The sequence below is a fragment of the Primulina huaijiensis genome, chromosome 6 (assembly GCF_012295235.1).
Source record: "Primulina huaijiensis isolate GDHJ02 chromosome 6, ASM1229523v2, whole genome shotgun sequence".
NCBI lineage: Eukaryota > Viridiplantae > Streptophyta > Magnoliopsida > Lamiales > Gesneriaceae > Primulina > Primulina huaijiensis.
The window spans coordinates 2,714,385-2,732,919 of NC_133311.1; the positions used below are offsets into that span (position 1 = coordinate 2,714,385).

Sequence of the window (18,535 nt, forward strand, 5' to 3'; positions counted from 1 at the left end):
ACATGGCAAGCCACATATGAAATCTGACATGGCAAGCAATCCGTGGTATCTTATTTCAAAAATCTTTGGTTGCAAATATTTTATCCACAATAATGGTAAAAATCATCTCATTGCTTTTGATGCTAAGTCCAATGATGGTATATTTATTGGGTATTCTTCCGTTAGCAAAGTTTATCGAGTATTTAATAAAAGAAATATAAATGTTGAAGAATTTGTGCACATTGTTTTTGATGAAACAATGTCAATTGACCAGTCAACTGATCCAACTGAACTGACCAATCGATTTGAAGAGATCAATATAGAGGATGAAAGTGAAATTGAGGTCCATATCAACAAAATGACACTTCAATCTCCAGAGCTTGAGCTATTTGATGAATTAGTTGAAAAAGATGATGCTTCAATTGACTAGTTCACTGATACACAAAGAACAATTGAAAATAAAATTGATGACGACCAACTGAAGTCTACTTAACCAATGCCAACCAAATTGAGCACACCCATACTGATTCAGTTCCACAAAAAAAACATTGATGAACCCAATTATAGATAGAACAAGAATCATCCACATCGCTTAGTAATAGGTAACACATCTGCTCCGGTGACAACTAGAGGACATATGCTCAATCTATTTTTACACCCGGATTTCATTTATAACATTGAACCTAAAATATTGATGAAGCTTTAACTAATAGTAGTTGGATTGATGCTATGCAAAAAAAAACTAACTCGGTTTACTAGAAATTCTATTTCGAACTTAGTTCCAACACTTTCTCATCAATCATTTATAGGTACAAGATGAGTATACAGGAACGAACTTAATGTTTTGAGTATAGCATGCAGTGTTCACTGCTTCAACCTAAAATCTCTGAGAAATTCCAGAATCAGCAAGCATTGCTCTAGCAGTCTCTTTAAGGGTCCTATTCCTTCTCTCAGCAACTCCATTTTGCTGAGGTATTCTAGCTGCTGAGAACTCAAGCCTGATTACATGATTTTCTAAAAAGGTAGACAAATTTTGGTTGACAAATTCAGTTCTTCAATCAAATCTGATTTTGCTAATCTCTTTTGATTTTTCATTTAAAAATCTTTTGATAATTTTGATTAGTTGAGCAGTAATTTGATCTTTTGATTTTAAGAAAATTACACAAGTAAACCTTGATAAATCATCAACAATAACTAGAGTTTATTTTATTCTCCCTGAGCTCATGACTAGGATATGACTAAACAAGTTCATGTGCAATAGTTCTATTAGAAGATCGCAAAACTAGCTTTCCAAACTAACAAGTTGAACAGACTTTGTCTTTGGAAAATTGAATTTTGGGCAGACCACTAACCAAATAATTCTTGCTCAGATTTGCAATGGCTCTGAAATTTAAATAATTTAACCTCTTGTGCCACAACCAATTCTTTGGTAAGTTAGAAGCAATGAAGCACACTGGTTCACTCGGTTGAGTAGTCCAATTTTTTTTGTATATATTACCACATCTGTCACCTGTCATTATAATGCATCTAGAAGTATCTTTGAAAGTATAGACATGCTTATTAAACTCAACTGAATATTCATGATCACACATCTGACTATTTCTAATTAAATTATATTTAAGATTTTCAACAAATAATATTTTTTCAATGATAATGTTACCATGGGCTTACACTTACCCACAATTCTACCTTGAGAAGCATCTCCAAATGTGGTCTTAGGTCCAGTAAACCGAGTCAGTTTAGATAGAGTTTTAGCTTCATCAATCATGTGCCTCGAACATCCACTAACCAAGTATCAAACTGACTTCTTGATTAGTTCAGTGCATGTGCCCTGCAATCACAAATGAAGAATAACTCTTGGTACTCGTACCTACTTGGGTCCAGATGAAATTAGTCTTTTTGGAACCCGAACTTGGATAAGTTTAACTGACCGACTACTTGCTATGTTCCAAATAGGTTGTGCATATGAATGTGTGTAGTGTGTTCTATGTGCAGTAGAAACCATATGTCGTTTATCATTTCCAACTTCATTGGTCAATCTATATCTTTTCTGAATAGGCTTGCTGTTAAAGTGTCGGTTAGACTTGTCTTTCATCGATTTATGCCTAGCTAAACTGGTTTGGTTAGGCTTCCAGTTTGGTTTAGTATTGGGTAACCAACACCAAACTTTCTGTCTTTACTCATATTTTCAATAGGCTTTCCAACTTGAGAAATGTGTCCTTAATGCTCATATGCCAGACTGGATTTAACAAAATAAATGTATTTTTCTTTGCACACATCCAGTTTCGGTCGAGTACTTGTGTCAGGAATGCTTTCATTATTGTTGAAACCGAGACTAGTTTTGTATCCAATAGGTTTTTGCAACTCTTACATTCAGTTAGGGTAACTGAAGACTTGTTCCATGATGAGAATAGTTCAGTTAGCTTTTTATTCTCAGATTTTAACTTCTGGTTCTCATCCAGTAATCTTTCATTCTCAGTTTTCAATTTAGCAATCTCTACTTTTAGACTCAACATTTCACTAGACTGTTCCCAGTCAGTTTTAGTTTTGTTATCTAGCAGATCAATTTGATTTGCTTTAACTTTTTTTAATGATTGAGAAAGTCTTTGGTACTCATTGAACATGTCATAAATTATATTGAAAAGTTCCTCTTGTGAAAAATCAGTTGAGCTAAAATCAACTACTTGGTCACTGATAGATTCCAGTTCAATATCATTGGCCAACAAGCACTTCACTTCTTCATCTTCACTGGAGCTACTCGACTATTCTGATTCAGATGACTCAGAATCTGAGTCAGCCTAATTTGACTTGTTTTTCTCGGCCACCAACATTTTTTGGGTCATGCATCTTTTCGAAGGATTTCTTATTATCCTTGGATATCCTTCTGTCAAAATATCTTTTGCCCTTCTCATATGACCTCTTGTTATCCTTCCTAGTTTACGGCAGTCTGCTATGAAGTGTTCAATATTGCCACAGTTGAAACAGGCATTGGAGTCATCAGTTGACTCCTTTTTTTGGTAAGATCTTCAGTGGGATCCTTGATTCTTCCTTAGGAACATTCCAAATATTTTAACAAACACTTATGTGTCATCACTGCTCGATTGTTTAGCTGATTTTTCATGTGAGGCTGATGGTTCCAGTTTTACAGCAGTTAGAACTTTAGTCATTTGAGAGATATACTAATCATCCTCTTTGATTTGAAATCAGAATTCATAGGCTTTTAAGTCTGCAAACAAGTCATGAAGTTCCATCTAGCTCAAATATTTGGATTCGCGGATTGCTATAGTTTTGACAACTCATTATTTGGGGAGTCCTCTCATTACCTTCAAGATCACTTGTCGATTGTTGTACACTTTTCTGAGTGCACTGAGTTCAATCATGATTTCACCGACTCTCTCATCAAAGTCAGACATTGATTATCCAGGTTTCATTTTGATATTGTCGAACTTCTGTATGTCCATAGAGAGTTTTTTTCATTGGTCTGTTCATTACCCTCGCGTAGCTGAATCAATTTTTCTCAAATTTCTTTGGCAGTCTTATACATTTTGAGAATCCAAACATACATATTAAAACAAATCAAATAATGACTTGGCTATGTTAACTGAATGATAAACTGAAAGTGAGACGTACCCAAGTTTGTCTGAACCTGACATCCGCACAAATTGTAATGTTGTTGATACTAGTTGTGTCAGCAAGGTATGGGAAAAATTACCCAAAAGATCATTTTAGCTCTCTAGTGTAAACTGATGTATTTGAAACTGGATGAAAATAGCAGCTAAACTGATAAAACTGTTAAGATACACTTTAATTTTAGGTTCGAGTCAGTTCTGCTCAACTTATTCCAGTTTAAGTAATTCAGTTTAGCTTGTGGACTTGGTTACTTAAGATTTGCCTTAAAATTTGTTTAACATCAAAATCTTAATTGATCCAACAAATATCATAATTCACTTTAGATTCTACAAAATAAAAAATTAAGTAAAATATCATAAATCATCAAAAAAATTATTCAAGAAGATCATAAATTTCACATTAGAGTGATTTAGTAAGATTTTAAAAATAGTGGAAAGAATAAAAAAATTCCATTTTTCTTTTTCAACGCTAAAAAAAACAGTGATAAAAATAATATGGAATATTTAATTTTTGTGATATTCTCATATATTTATATTTTTTAGACGGGTTGATCAGGTCTATATTTTACAAAAAAAAGTAATACTTTAGCACAAAAAATAATATTTTTATGAACTGAGTCGGATTGAAGACTTTTCTCACAAAATTGACTCGTAATATAATCTCGCGACAATAATGAATTAATTTTCAGTCTCTTTCCCAAGTACGTTATTTTGCACTTGTTTCCTCACGTTCCCTTTCATTAAGGGAACAAATGCAAATGCAATCATGAAATTGCGATGAAAAAACATTAACATACATTACACAATTATGATAATAAATTCATTAAGGGTAACGGAAAACTTGATTCCGTCCCTAAATTTAGCTTAAACTGTAAATGTTGCATTTGATTGGTTTGATATGATTAATAATCTAATTCAATCAAATGTTTGGTTGCAATTTCATACATTGATTAAATATTTTGCATCAATCAAATAATTAATTATTTATCTAATTATTTCGCATTAATCAAATCAATAAATTAAAATTACAATATTATCCTTTATATTTTTCTTTTGAGATATCTCTAAAAAATATATAAGAAAGATAACCAAGAATCGATATCCAGATTTTTAACTTATCATTTGAGCCTTGTGAGTGATTTAAAAATGAAGTCTTGTAATCAGAATAATTTCATGTCTTCATTCGTTGCGAAAATTCTGAAGGAAGCATCCAAGACATTATCAAATACTGATGCGAATCATATAAAATCTAGTTCTTACAGTTCCCCTACACTAAAGAAATCAGTTTTATACAGCTAAGAATTTGAACACAAGATCCTAACACACAAATTACAATACTAATAAATCCAAATTAGGAGCTTCTCCTATTAATGCTACTTGATGGCTTTAAGCATCCACAGAGAAGACTCTTCTTACGCTTCCCACTCTTCTTCCTTCCATTATACATGAAGTCCCGCAGGATCACAGTTTTGCTCTTGAAGAACTTGCTTCTCCCTTTGTTTTTCTTCTCATCCTCGAATTTCAGTAAAATATATTGAATTTTCTGGAGCTCTAGCTGCAACCGGTCGATCTTCTCAGACCCTTTTCTGGCCTGTTCTGTGATCTTTGTTCTCTGCATTATCTTGGATCCGTTTGGTGATGAAACTTCATCTTGACAAGGGGTCTCCTCGATATTTTCTGCCATTATCAGGTTCCACTCCATTAAGTGTAAAACAGTTTCCTCAGCCACAAGTAACTGTCCGTTAATTGTTTCAAAATCGACATTCTTGGCCTTTCTGCTGTGTTGGTTCATCGCCAATTTGGTTCTCAAGTTCTGCGCTGTTTTCTGAAGAATCTCGAGTTTATAGGCATTCAAGGCGAGTCTATCGTGGATTGTTCTGTCATTCACTTCTGGAAAGAATGCCCTTTTTCTTGCTGACGCCTGCAACTTATCCACTCCTAACTCTTTCTCCACATCCGAGTCGGTTAAGGGAGTATCAGTTTTATGCTTTCCATTTTCAGAATCATTGAAAACTTTATCCTTCGTCACCATCTGATAAGACACTTTATGCGACCCTCCGATTGTTTGATCTCTCTTCCCATTTTCAGAAGTTTCACAAAGATCAAGAACCTGATCATCTGCCCCAGAATCGCCTCTTTTTGCGTGGGGAACTTGGTCGACAGGAATATCTTTCATTAGCATTCCATTCCAAACTTTAGAGGCTTTATTTTTTATCTTCTGCAACTTGCGTCTATCTCGACCAAAGAAACGACGCCGTTTCAAGTCCTCAACCTCTTTCACAGGAACTTCTTGTTTGGTATCAGAGATTGATCTTCCCTTAAAAACAGGATTTTTCGTTTCCTCCATCGACTTTCTAACTGTTTTTATTCTTCCCTGCAATTTCTTCAAGCCAAGGAGGGAGCCAACATGAGTTTTCTTCGACATATTTCTTCTGGGATGAGCAGCAACTTTCAGAAACTGCAAAAAAAATGAAGAAACTAAACATAAGGAAGAGGGTTCTCGAAAGATATTTAGAAACTTCGAAGACATTAAATTATAAGTTGAAGAAACTAAAATGATGAAGGACATTACCTCTGGCTCTTCAGTTAGTGTTGCTTTAAGCTTTGAATGAAGAAGTGCATTGTGTTCAAGACATGCTATATCATCTTTTAGAGAAGCAATGACCGGACCATATGCATTTAATTCGGATTTTAACCCTCCAATTTCACTCTCCATCAAAAAAATCTTTTCTTTCATCTGTTCATTCTCAAAAGTTTTTGCCGCACTTTCACTCTGTAAACGTCGACACACTCCCGTAAGCTCCTGGACTTTATTTTGAAACATAACTTCATGAATAGAACAGACTTGAAGATCAAAATAAAATGCCGAAGCTTCAGTCTCCCAGAGTTCAAACTCATCATTCATGTCCTGGATTTCAGACTCTAAGTCTGTATTAGCTGAATTAAGGCTCTCGATTTCAGTCTTTTGAACAATATTGTTCTCAGACAGCTGGAGTATGCTCTTTCCTCGATCTTGTCTTGTCTGCAGTGATCCTTGGATGTCAGATTTCAATTTTTCCACCATTTTGCACAGGGTCGAGTTCAAATTTTCAGCAGCTTCAAGCTTCGCTTTGGCATCCAAGAGCTTAGCTTCTGTTTGAATTAAACTTTCTTTACCATTTATCATACCCCTTTTCATCTGAACATTGTATTCTCTGATCCCTTGAATCTCCATTTCCAAATTCTGAACAGCACCAGTAAGTTCCAAATTTCCCACCTTTTGCAACTCCAGCTGCCCTCTCAAAACACTCATTTCTTTTTCAAGGGTACAATTAGCATCATACTGTCTGTTCAGATCTTCAAGAATAGTCTTTAATTCCATCATTTTCTCTGCCCCAAAGCTCCGTAAAATTGCAGATTTATTAACAGTGGCCAAGAAATCTAGGACAGCAGCATCATTTTGCTGATCTGTGTGCCATTTCTCATCCTTTAAATCAGAAAATTTCTTCCGCAAAGACATGTTTTCCTCCATCACTCTAGCATATGTTTCTTGTAATGTGCTGTAAGATTTTTGCAAATCAGCCTGCTTGACACAAAGACTCACCAATTCAGCCTCAAGTTTAGCAGCACGCTGATGGCCCTCACTCAAATCCAATTTCAATTGTTTGTTCATCTCGAGAATTTTGTCTTTTTCAGATTTATGTATGGTATGATTCTTAAGCATGAATTTCAACTCATTCTCAAAATATATCTTCTGTGACTCAATTTCCATGCCTTCAGATTCCAACTGCTCGAGTACAGTAATGAGGACCGAGTTCTCAACCAAGACCTGCTGCTTATCATCCTCATATTTGGAGATGGAACGTTTCATATCTTCGATATTTCCCAGGACGTGATTTACGAAAGTTTGTTCGTTTGCAATCTTTCCATCAAGAGCACAATCCATACCAGTTTCGACAGCCCTAAACACTCGATATATATCCAACCTTAATCTTTTGATTTCATCAAGGAGGAGCTCAGTTTCCACCTGTTGCTCAAGGCTTTCACTCTCCAGCTCAGAGATCACTTTCTCTGCTAATTTGGAAGCCTCTACATGTTTCTGACACTCGATAATGAGCGAATAATTTTTTTCTTCCATATCCTTAATAAATTTCTGCAAAATGGATATCTCAAACTGTGATTTTTGAGCTCTTTCAAGTTCCTCTGCATATTCATTCTTCTTCCATTCATTTTCTTCTTTCAGGAGATGAATCTGGCTTTGTAGTCCAACAAATAAGATCTCACTTTGAATCTGGGTGCTCACTCGCTCTTGCTTCTCCACACCCAAGGACACTTTGAATTCTTCCACCTGAGAGTTTACAACTTTCTTCTCTTTCTCTAAGTCCGCATATTCTTCTTCCAACCTGAAAAATCTGTTCTCCAGGCTTCCTAATTTCCTCTCAACAGTTTCCAACTTAAGTAACAAGGTACCCCTTTCGGTTAGAAGATAAGATCTTTCGCTTTTAAGCAGTTCACAGACCTCTTCCAAACCCTTCGATTTCTCCCTCAAACCTCCGAGTTCAACTTTTGCAGCAGACAGAGAATTCTCAAGAACAGCATTTTTCTCCAGTAGCCTATGCATAGTCTCTGTCACAGCATGTAACTGAGATAGAAGAGAAGCTTTCTCCATAATAAATATGGTCTTTTCTCCATTCAAGTCTGACAAGGAGCTTTCATCGACAGATTTTTTCTTTAAAAGGTCTTCCATGTTTTCCAACTTCTTCAACAAAATTTCTTTCTCGTTGATACCCTTGTCACAAATATGTCTCAGCCTCATGTTCTCATCCTCTAAGTTCTTCAATGAAGCTCCAACACAAGCTGGGTTCAGACCTGCTGCTTTTACTTGCTCAATTAAAGCCATATAGCTACTATTCAATTCTGTAATTTCCTCTTTCAAAGATAGCATCTCCTGCTGAAGGGATTTACTAGAGCCCATTTGTAGTGAAACTTCCTTTTCAAGCTTCTGCTTCAACTCTCTCAGGCTGATGATCTCATTTTCCATGTTCTCCATTTTGAAATTTGACGACAAGTTTGATTGATTCAAACTACGATTGTATTCCCTAACCTGCTGAATCTCAACTTCTAAGCCATTCTTACAGATTTCCAATTCCTTTAGCATTTCAAGAACATTTTTTAACTCCAATTGCAGAGCTCTATTATCATCTTTAGATTGAGAATTCAAAATCTGCAGATTCTTGAGCATGGCTTCAATTTGTTGGCAATGGGTGCTCTCTTCTTGCAAACGATTCTCAAGCTTCTCCAACTGCTCCCCCTTCGTTGAAAGTTCTTGATCTTTCATGGCAATCTTCTTGACCAGATTCTCTGCCTCGACTCTCAGTGATTGATTTGATACCTCCAAAAGTACGCGATTCTCTTCCACATTTCGGAATTTAGCATTTCCAATCAGGACTTCATTTTCAAGGTTCTTTAGATTCACTTCAGCCATAGATAAATCTTTCTCAAGCTGGTTTATTTTCTCCAAGCAGCACTTGTACTCGAGAGTCGAATCTTCTTTCTCCTTGTTCAGCTGAGCAAGAGCCTTTTGAAGTTCCATGACTGCAGCTTCAGATCTTTTTGCATGCATATTTAGCAGTTTGGCCTCATCTTCCATAGCAGATATTACCTTCTCTAAATCTAATATTTTTACAAGACACTGCTTGTACTGATCAACTGCTGCTGTATTTGCAATATTTAGTCTCAATATTTCATCTTTCAAAGATTGAGCTTCGCTTTGTGCTTCGATTGCTCTCTCGTCAATCCCCTTCCTATCTTCTTCGACCAGAGAAACCATAGCCTCCAGATTTGATATCTTCTGCAAATACTCAGTATGTTTGACCAAAGCAGAAACTTTTTCACCCTCTAAATGAAGAAGGGCTTCTTTCAACGTTTGAACCTCTATTTCAGATTTACTTGATTCGTCATCCAGCCTCCTAACATCATTTTGTGCATTATTAAGCTCTCCCTCTATATCAGATAGCCTTTTTAGGCACTGCTGATACAGTAAGAGGATCGCATCCTTTTCAACTTGCACATTAGCGAGACTTTTTTTCAAGTCTTGAACTTCACTCTCGGCTTTTTCTGCTCTTCCTGTCTCATGAAAAACCTCATCTTTAAGAATATGATTTTCATTTGACAATTTGAGCACTTTATCTAGAAAGTTCTCTTCTCTCCCTTTTTCCCCTTTGGGATATTTTCGTACTGATCCTTCACGAATAAGAAGTTTATTTTCTGGTGTATGAGGTTCCACATCTTTGGTTGAAATTTTAGAAGGTGAATCTTCAGCCAGTTCAAAAGGTAATTCTTCAGATAAAGCCTCTGCCATGGTGCAATGGGCCTGATGAAGCTCCCCTGTCGCATGATTATATCTTTCAGCCAGCGCACGATAAGCCCGGTAGAACTCCTCGACCAATTTCATCAACTCAGGCCTTCTCTTGTAGTACATTTCAGCCCTTCGTGCAAATGAATCTGCATCTTCTTCGATAAGCTTGATCATTGATTTAACTTTGCCGTCCATATCTGTAGACAATATTAGTTGTCAGACAAACAAAATTAAGGGATGAGATTTGGCAATGCAGTTGTAAAGATTTTTCCGTTTTGGCAATTAACAAGTTGTTTATGGTTAAAACAGAAGAAACTCAGCATTATTCAGAAGCAATATAAATCTAGAATGACAAAAAGATTTCTTGAAGCCAGTTCCCCCAGGTTAGCAATCAAATAATTTGTTCTCAAATTATATCAGATACCACTAAGATTATGACACATTTTTCACAATGATGATTTAGTTGCAAGAGAGATTTCCTATAATCCCAAGATATTTTACCTAGTATTTTAAATTAACTATACACAAAATTAACCTTTTGAGTATTGTGTCTTAGATATAGGACTTCATGGTAGAATCAAGTAACCCCTGATATAGCATTGTGTTGACTACGTGACTTTTTCACTATGTTTCTACTACTTCAAAATTCACCCCATGATGAAAATAATTTTTTTAAGTGCATCAGAACAAAGAATGCAACACGTTCAAATATCAGCTTAAATTTTTTTGTAATCAGCATTGTCAAAGATGGAACTAAAGAGACCAAATGAGAAAGCCGTATCACCAGTGAGATTTTCTTGGAGCCATTTTGAGTTTTTTGGGCTAATGTGGCTGTCCCACCACCAAGAATACAAGCGCCTAGACTCAGAATGTGATAGGGTTGCCATAACTTCAGAAACAGATAGAAATACAACTCCCCTTGATGTTTGTTAAAAACTGGTCAAAGCAACATGAAGCGTCTTTAGCATATCAAGAAATCAGCTTTCATATCTTGATTACTGATATATGATATGACAGATGAAACGAATTCTTCCAAGAAATATGAATTTGATGCTACCTGCTAAATCAGAAACAGTGTTAGAAGCTGGTAGAAGACGGAGACGAACTTTTAGGGAATAACAAAATGAAACCTGATCCAAAGAACACATATAGCAAATTAACTTTAATTATGTCTGCATCCAAGAAAATAATCATGGTGAAAGAAACTTGTGGTCAGATTGTGCAATGCATTAAAATCCACGACTTAGCTCTCCCAAATATTTTACTATAGAATCACATTTTACACTCACAACTAAATCATCCAAAATAATTTTAAGACTAGATATTAAGAATCAGTCCCTCAATTAAAATAAAATTAACAGGGTACTTTAAATGAACTTACAGAAACATAAATTAAGCCCAGATTTAGGTAATTGAGCAATAAAATAAAAATTGAAACTCAATCCAACCACAAATTGGAAAAGGAAAAGTTTGTTGTATCTCTTTAAAGGGCCAAAAGGAGGAAAAGAAACTCAGTCAACTAAGTTGTTAGCCAAAACAAACTGATCATGAAGATATACAAAAAATACAATACCCAGTGATAAGTCCGGGAAATATAAATTTTCATCACTAAAGAACGAGTTTATAAACCAATATTGACATTTATTTACAGATAAAGCATCTCAATAACTTTCAGATTTATTGAAATCTGAGCATATTGAATAAAGCTATTCAAAATTCACTTTTCAAACACAATTTAACAAAGATATAGCTTTTCATCGCATTGAGACTCTTCAGAAACTGAAGAAAAATGAAGAATCTTTACTGACAACTTAGGTCAACAACTTCACAAATGAACTTATTCTGACGAAGAACATTCGAACAACAATATTTACACAAACCCGCATCATCAAAATCATCAAAAAGTTCAACAACTCCATATCAAGAAAGTCTAGCCAATGGAAACTTCAAAATAATAAATCCTCAGTAAATGGGCCTTCCACAAAACTTCAAAGAATTTGAATTTTCAAACACTTCGTGGCAAACTAGAAAATCTCGCTGCCACCCAAGATTAAACTTACAAAATGAAATTAAGACAAATGGAGTCTTGATCAGCAGCTGTTGTTGCGAAAGCCGCCCCCAGCTACAGCTGCAAGATTTTCACTTTAACCCATTGCCTTTCTCTCACCCTTTAGTCACACACACTGTAGTATCCAAAATTCTAAACCCTCTTTATCATGGATGGGTCGGTCATTTCCACAGCCGCAAGCTTTGTGTTTTTGTTTGGTACTGCGTCGGTATTACAGGATGTGATAGAAAACTGGCTCTTACTGTGTATACATACCGTCGTATGAATATGACTGTGTATATACACACAGATTCTCAATAATGGATTTTGCTAAAAATCGGGAAATTTAACGTTATGATTTCATTGATAGTTGGGATTTTGATAACGGACGCGTATTCCATTTCATGTTTTTTCCCAACGTTTTATTGTGTATACTAAATAAACATATCTTCTTTTTTCTTGAAAAACAAATGCAATATACATATATGTATATATAGTATATCTTTAAATTTTAAAATAAAGTATAATTATCTGTTTTTAAATTTTTAATATGTTTTTGTTTCTTATAAAATTAAAAATACTGTGGGAAAAAGATATTTTGAGTAATAATATATATATGTTTGTGTGTGTGTGTGTGTTTTAGTTAACCGTAAATAGATTTAACTATATATGGTAGGATCGAGTATGAATTTTGTTTTTTTTTTTTTTTTTTGAAAGGAGTATGAATTTTGTTTTTATAATGTGATTTAAATTAAGTACAATAAAATAGTTTTATTTTATATTAAATAAAGTTGGATCTGGTATTTTATATTTATTAATTAAAAAATTTACCAATTTTAATTTGTAATGCAAAATATTCACCATTTCTCATTTTTCAATGATTATAACTAAGTGATAAATGTGCACAAAAACCTGTATGAGATTGTTTCACGATGTAATTTTGTAAGACATATTTTATATTCGATCAAACTCATGAAAAAGTATTATTTTTTCACAAAAATGCTATGATATGATCTCACATATCAAATTTTTAATACAGATCTCCGACTCAACCCAACTCATTAAAAAATATTACTTTTAAGTCAAAAATATTACTTTTATTGTAAATATATATAGAGACGATCCGTATCTCGAATATAGATCAGTGAGATCGTCTCACGAGAAACCTATTTTTATTTTTTATTCTAAAAATATTATTTTTTTACCTACTTATAAGTATGTGCGTGCGCGTGCTTTAATTTCTCAAGTATTGTTGAATAAAAATGAAAGGGAGGTGGTGAGAAATTGACTAACATGGTGTTGAATTAATTATGAGTAGGTCTCTTGTGAGACGGTCTCACGAATCTTTATCTGTGAGACCGGTCAACCCTATCGATATTCACAATAAAAAGTAATACTCTTAACATAAAAAATAATATTTTTTCATGGATGACCCATATAAGATATTTGTCTCACAAAATACGACATGTGAGACCGTCTCACACAAGTTTTTGTCATTAATTATAACTTTATTTTTCATGGACTTTGTCTCAAAAGAGAACGTTCCCATCAACTTTGTCGAAAAAAGAAAAATGAAATATCTCACTTTAACCTCCTTTAACTACAATTTTTTATCTCTTTTAATTAATTTCGAATGCTCTAAAAAAATTGTGAGATATATTTTTCATATTGGAATTCCACAAACTATATATTATATTTTGAGATTATTTAAAGTTTAGGACGAAGTCTTAATAAATAATTCAACGTTGGAAAGTTTGGGAATTTAGCTGGATTATTTGTTATTGTGGGTTGATTTATGAATTATTTGACTATTTTGTTTTAGACTAGACTAAAGAGATTAAAGTTGATTGTTGTTCGTCGTTCAAGTCGATTTAGACATGTCAAATTTTTTGACATAAAACTAGGTGTGGTTATGAGGTAACACGAGACAAACACAACTTTATTACATATTTTCATGTAGATTTCAACTTATCCAATCCATATGTTTTCTGCAAAATGGAGGGAAACAGCAGCAGAATAAATTATTCGATATGAGAACCAGTTTAAGAGCTACTTGCCAAGAAATTTTGCGCACTAAATTTATAGGTTTCATTTGGACTTATGGATTTGAAATTAATAACAAATTCATTGGAATGTTTGGGCATATCCAAATAGCAATGAATTACAAATCTCAAATAGTTATATTATGAATTTATCACAACAAGAAGTCATTTTGAAATAATTTTTTAACATAAAAGTACAAAAAAATAAGATTGTGTGTATCAGATTTAGGTGTTGTTAGCAGGTGTTGTAACACATATTCACAATATGCAGTGGAATATATTAATTAAATAAACAAATAAATTTTAATGAATAAAATAAAACATAATAAATCATTCACAAGTATAAAGTATTATACTTTATACTTGTGCGATGCCTCAGGACAATAGGATTCACTAGAAAACTTATCAGTTTACAAAATCAATAATATATTAATTAAACACCAAATAAACTTTAACGAATAAAATAAGACATAATAAATCATTCACAAATATAAATACTTTATACTTGTGTGGTGCCTCGGAGCAATACGATTCACTAGAAAACTTATCAGTTTACAAAAATCAGTATTAGTGAAAGAATAAAAGTTGACTTCTTTAACAAATGAGGGAGCAAAGTCCATCCAAGCATATATTTGAAACCATATAATCAAAAATATGGATGCAACAAAAGTGAAGTCGAAGTTTTCAAATAAACGACACACTAATCAAAAGAATGATTAGGTGTTGTGTTGAATGTTCTCAACACTTCATGGCAATACTTCAATATGTCTTGATTTGAGCTCTTTATTAATTCACTGACGTAATTTTTTGCTCTTCCTGCGGTGTTTCACTGCTCTCTTTCAACTCCAAAAAACCACACACGCGCAACATCAATGATATCTTATTTATAAACTTCTTTTGTCCTAAAGTTTATTCTTTGTATAGATTCTTATACAAATATGAAAACAAGAATTTCATTAGGAAATAAAATATTTTGAACATTAATGATACAATATCTAGATATCTTATAATAAATATCAATATTTTAGAAAATTTTATAATAAATATCAATATTTTAGAAAATATTATTAGTCTAGAAAGGTAAAACTTCATATCTTAATATCACAATATTATCAATAAAGAAAAATTAATTAAGGAATAAAAAATTTCTTTCGAAATCTATTTTTTGTATTTCTGGACAAACATACAAAAATGATATCTTTCTGATATGCTTTATCTCTGCCTGTGTGATAACTCCCTCTGAGTTAGATAGTTATCTCTCTCTGAATTCAAACATGTTAGTGCAATGTTGTCAAATTGGTTTTGCAACACGTAAACCTGAACACTCAGACATTTTATTTACAGAACAAGATAACTAAGCCAACATGACTAAAAACTAAGAGATAATCAAAGAAAACCCAAAAAACTACGGAGGAGCGTCTCCAACATTATCTCCATCATGATCATCATCAAGACCAACATTAGACTCATCCATATTTTCATTTGTTGTATCTCCTACTCCCTTCTTTTGTTCAGCAGAGGAATGGATTCCTACTTCCAATAACAACTCATTCCCAGCCACTTGATCTTCAAAAAATGCAATAACCTCTCTTGTGATCTGAATTTTTTGTCGAAAAAAATCTATTTGGGCTTGAATATGAGAGGTAGATAGTACAACACACTCGGAAGGTTTTTCCCTATAAAAAGATTTAGCTTCAGCTTGTCTGGTTCCAGATGATAAAGTACCTATGTTGCCAACATCCTGGGAAACATAAAAGGTAGACCATGGAAGATCCATTTTCCTGTTTCTTTTTAAATATGCAGGTGCTATCTTCAGTTGGTTAGCCACATAAGAAAGTTCTTCATCTACATCCTTCACAAATCCACGGGACTCCAAAATCTCATAGATGAAGGAGGGAAAAGAGAGCTTGGTGGATTTGAATCCTCCATCTGCAAACTGCATAACTATGTTGAATATCATCTGACCAAAATTGAAAGTGGTACTACTACTAGTACCAATCAAGTACAGAACTATGACATGTGGTTTAGTAACCACTGTAGTGTTGGTGGAAGGAGTCCGGTTTCTGATTGTGATCTTGTGCAAAACAGAATAGAATGAAGTTAAACATGCAGCAGACATCCTTTTGAGATGATCGTGGAACACCTTGATTAATCCTCCAGAGAAAACATCAACAATGACATTGAACTCAGGTGCAACTTCTTCTTCTTCTCCAACAAAGATATTATAGAATGTATTTATCACTGTGGAATTAAAATTGAAAATCCTGTCATGGACAAACACCTTGCCAAACTTCAATGATCTTTCATGTACAACATTGGATAGGATATTGTAGTAAAATTCCAGAACATGTCTTCTGGCATAGGGAATCACATAACTCACAATAGCAAACATTCCTCGATCTGTGAAGAAAACAGTCAGATTCTGTTGTCTATAGGTCTCCACATCAATACTCTTTTCATCAATAAATTCCCTATTGATGTACACTGGCCACAAAACTAAATCAGCTTCAGAGTAGAACTTTGTGGAGAAGAACTTGATTACATCATAGTCCACAAAGTCAGTGTTGTCTTTGGTGTTGACCACATCAGCCTCAACATCGACAGCTCCATCAGCAAAATAATCAATAGACTCTCTTTCTTCACCATCACTATCTTATGACTCATCATCATCAGTATGTTTCTCAGACTTAAAATTAGATTCAGAAGAGGAACTTTCAAATGGATCAGGGCGATTGTCATCAAATTCTTGTAACGAGTGGATCGTACCCACTACCTGTCATCTCACTGCTGATATCAAGTGGATCATACCCACTTCCTGCCATTTGAGATAAAAGATAAGTGATTATAGATGAAAATAGCAAAGGGATCGAATCAGAGAATGAAATCGCAAGAATCATAACAAGTTCTCGCACAAATGAATAATGAGAATAAGAGGAGTATGAGTTGAGAGATGAGTTAATCAGCAGTAGTAAATTTGTTCAATTCATTTAAAAGCTATGGCTTCTAACCCAATGGTAACTTTCTCCCTAAACAAACTCAATTTCCCAATCAAAATTTACTCTTTCATCTAACGGTAAAACAAATATGAACCGGTGCAATTTTTAATTCAAGAAAACATCCAAGTTTAACATCTCGTCGATTTAACCCACTTACCATAAAAAAATAAAGAAAATTCAAAATTAAGAAGATTATTGTTTTCTTCAAATATTATAGGTTAAACATTGATAGCCCACTGAATAATATAAAATCATATAAGTTATAACAATCAGAATGCATGTCTTAATTATGCTTCAAGTATGATATAGCAAGGGAGTGTCAGGCAATGATCAAATTGTATTATGTCTGTAATTTGTTCTGACAACACCTCTTCGCAACACTCGTAATTTTGAGTCAAACTTTATGAACTTTCTTTTGATTCAAATGACAGTTTTCACACTAGAAGAACAGTCTTTATTGGACTCCTCTAGGTAGTTTTTTCCATCTGTATTTTGACTTAGAAATAATAGCTTCCACACTAGAAGAACGGTATTGGTTGGACTCTTCTAGTTAGTTTTTCCATTTTCTTCTAAAATATTTTTTGTTCTATTTTCTCTTATTTTCTGTTTTTCTTCTTTTTGCTCAAATTTTCCAAGTCACTTTTTGACATTGGACAAGATCACGATATTTCAAAAGTAGAAAATGCATACATAGAGAGATTTTAAATAATGAAATTATAGTATCTTAATTCAAAAAGGATTCCAGATTTGATCAGGAATTAAAGTTTATAAATATTTCATTAATGATTATATGAATTAACATAAATTTTAAACACACAAAAATTCCTCCCCCTCTCACCCTCAAATTTTCGGCCACCCGATAATTTTTATAGAAATATTTCAGCCACCACTATTTCACCACGTCGCCGCAACACCGTCCGATTTTTGAAATTTCGATGATCCAATCTTAACACAAATTTCGTTTAGATCTCTAGTGCGGTCTATACGAAAAATACAGTTTCTGATCGTGAACTTGATTAGACAATCGAAGAAAGGAGGAAATTCATTCGTACGGATTTACAAAAAAAGTTATATCCATTTAAAATAGGAATAGTTGGAACCGACATTTTATACGCAAAGATAAATTGAACTAAACACCTTGTGAATATTTTTTTAAAAGATACGAAACTCAAGAACGTTTTGAACATCAAAACAAAATTTTTAAACTTGCATTGCATCTTGGGTGCAAGGAAACAGTACTCCAGCAGTATATATGTCACACAAACATAAATAATCATACCTCAAGGAATAATTTAAAAGGTTGTGGTGACTTATGATTAGATTTTAAAAAAAAAAATTGGCTTTCACTACAAAAGGATCGGAGATAGGATTTTGATACACCACTAATTATTAGAGTTAGCCAGCTTTCATTCTATTATTGTTTCAATTGTCTTTGTGATCAAAATATATTAGAATTGTGTTTGGAATTGATTATTAACATATGTCAAGCAAAATTTGAATATATA

At 33.7% G+C, this 18,535-nt stretch overlaps 1 protein-coding gene across 5 annotated transcripts; it reads right to left on the minus strand.

Annotated features, from left to right (window-relative positions):
- Nucleotides 1–4,824: 4,824 nt before the first annotated feature.
- LOC140978991 (protein NETWORKED 1A-like) lies at nt 4,825–12,263 on the minus strand. Of its 5 annotated transcripts, XM_073444328.1 has the most exons (5): nt 12,006–12,263; nt 11,003–11,075; nt 10,730–10,881; nt 6,181–10,142; nt 4,825–6,066 (listed from the first exon to the last, which is right to left on the minus strand). In XM_073444328.1, the coding sequence occupies exons 3-5, from the start codon at nt 10,830–10,832 to the stop codon at nt 4,960–4,962; spliced, it is 5,172 nt and encodes a 1,723-aa protein (XP_073300429.1). In that variant the 5' UTR covers nt 10,833–10,881; nt 11,003–11,075; nt 12,006–12,263; the 3' UTR covers nt 4,825–4,959. The 5 variants fall into 5 exon arrangements, with proteins under 5 accessions (XP_073300429.1, XP_073300430.1, XP_073300425.1 ...); XM_073444329.1 differs by lacking the exon at nt 11,003–11,075 and having other exon boundaries at nt 10,730–10,943; XM_073444324.1 differs by lacking the exon at nt 11,003–11,075 and having other exon boundaries at nt 10,730–11,002.
- Between the last annotated feature and the right edge of the window lie 6,272 nt (nt 12,264–18,535).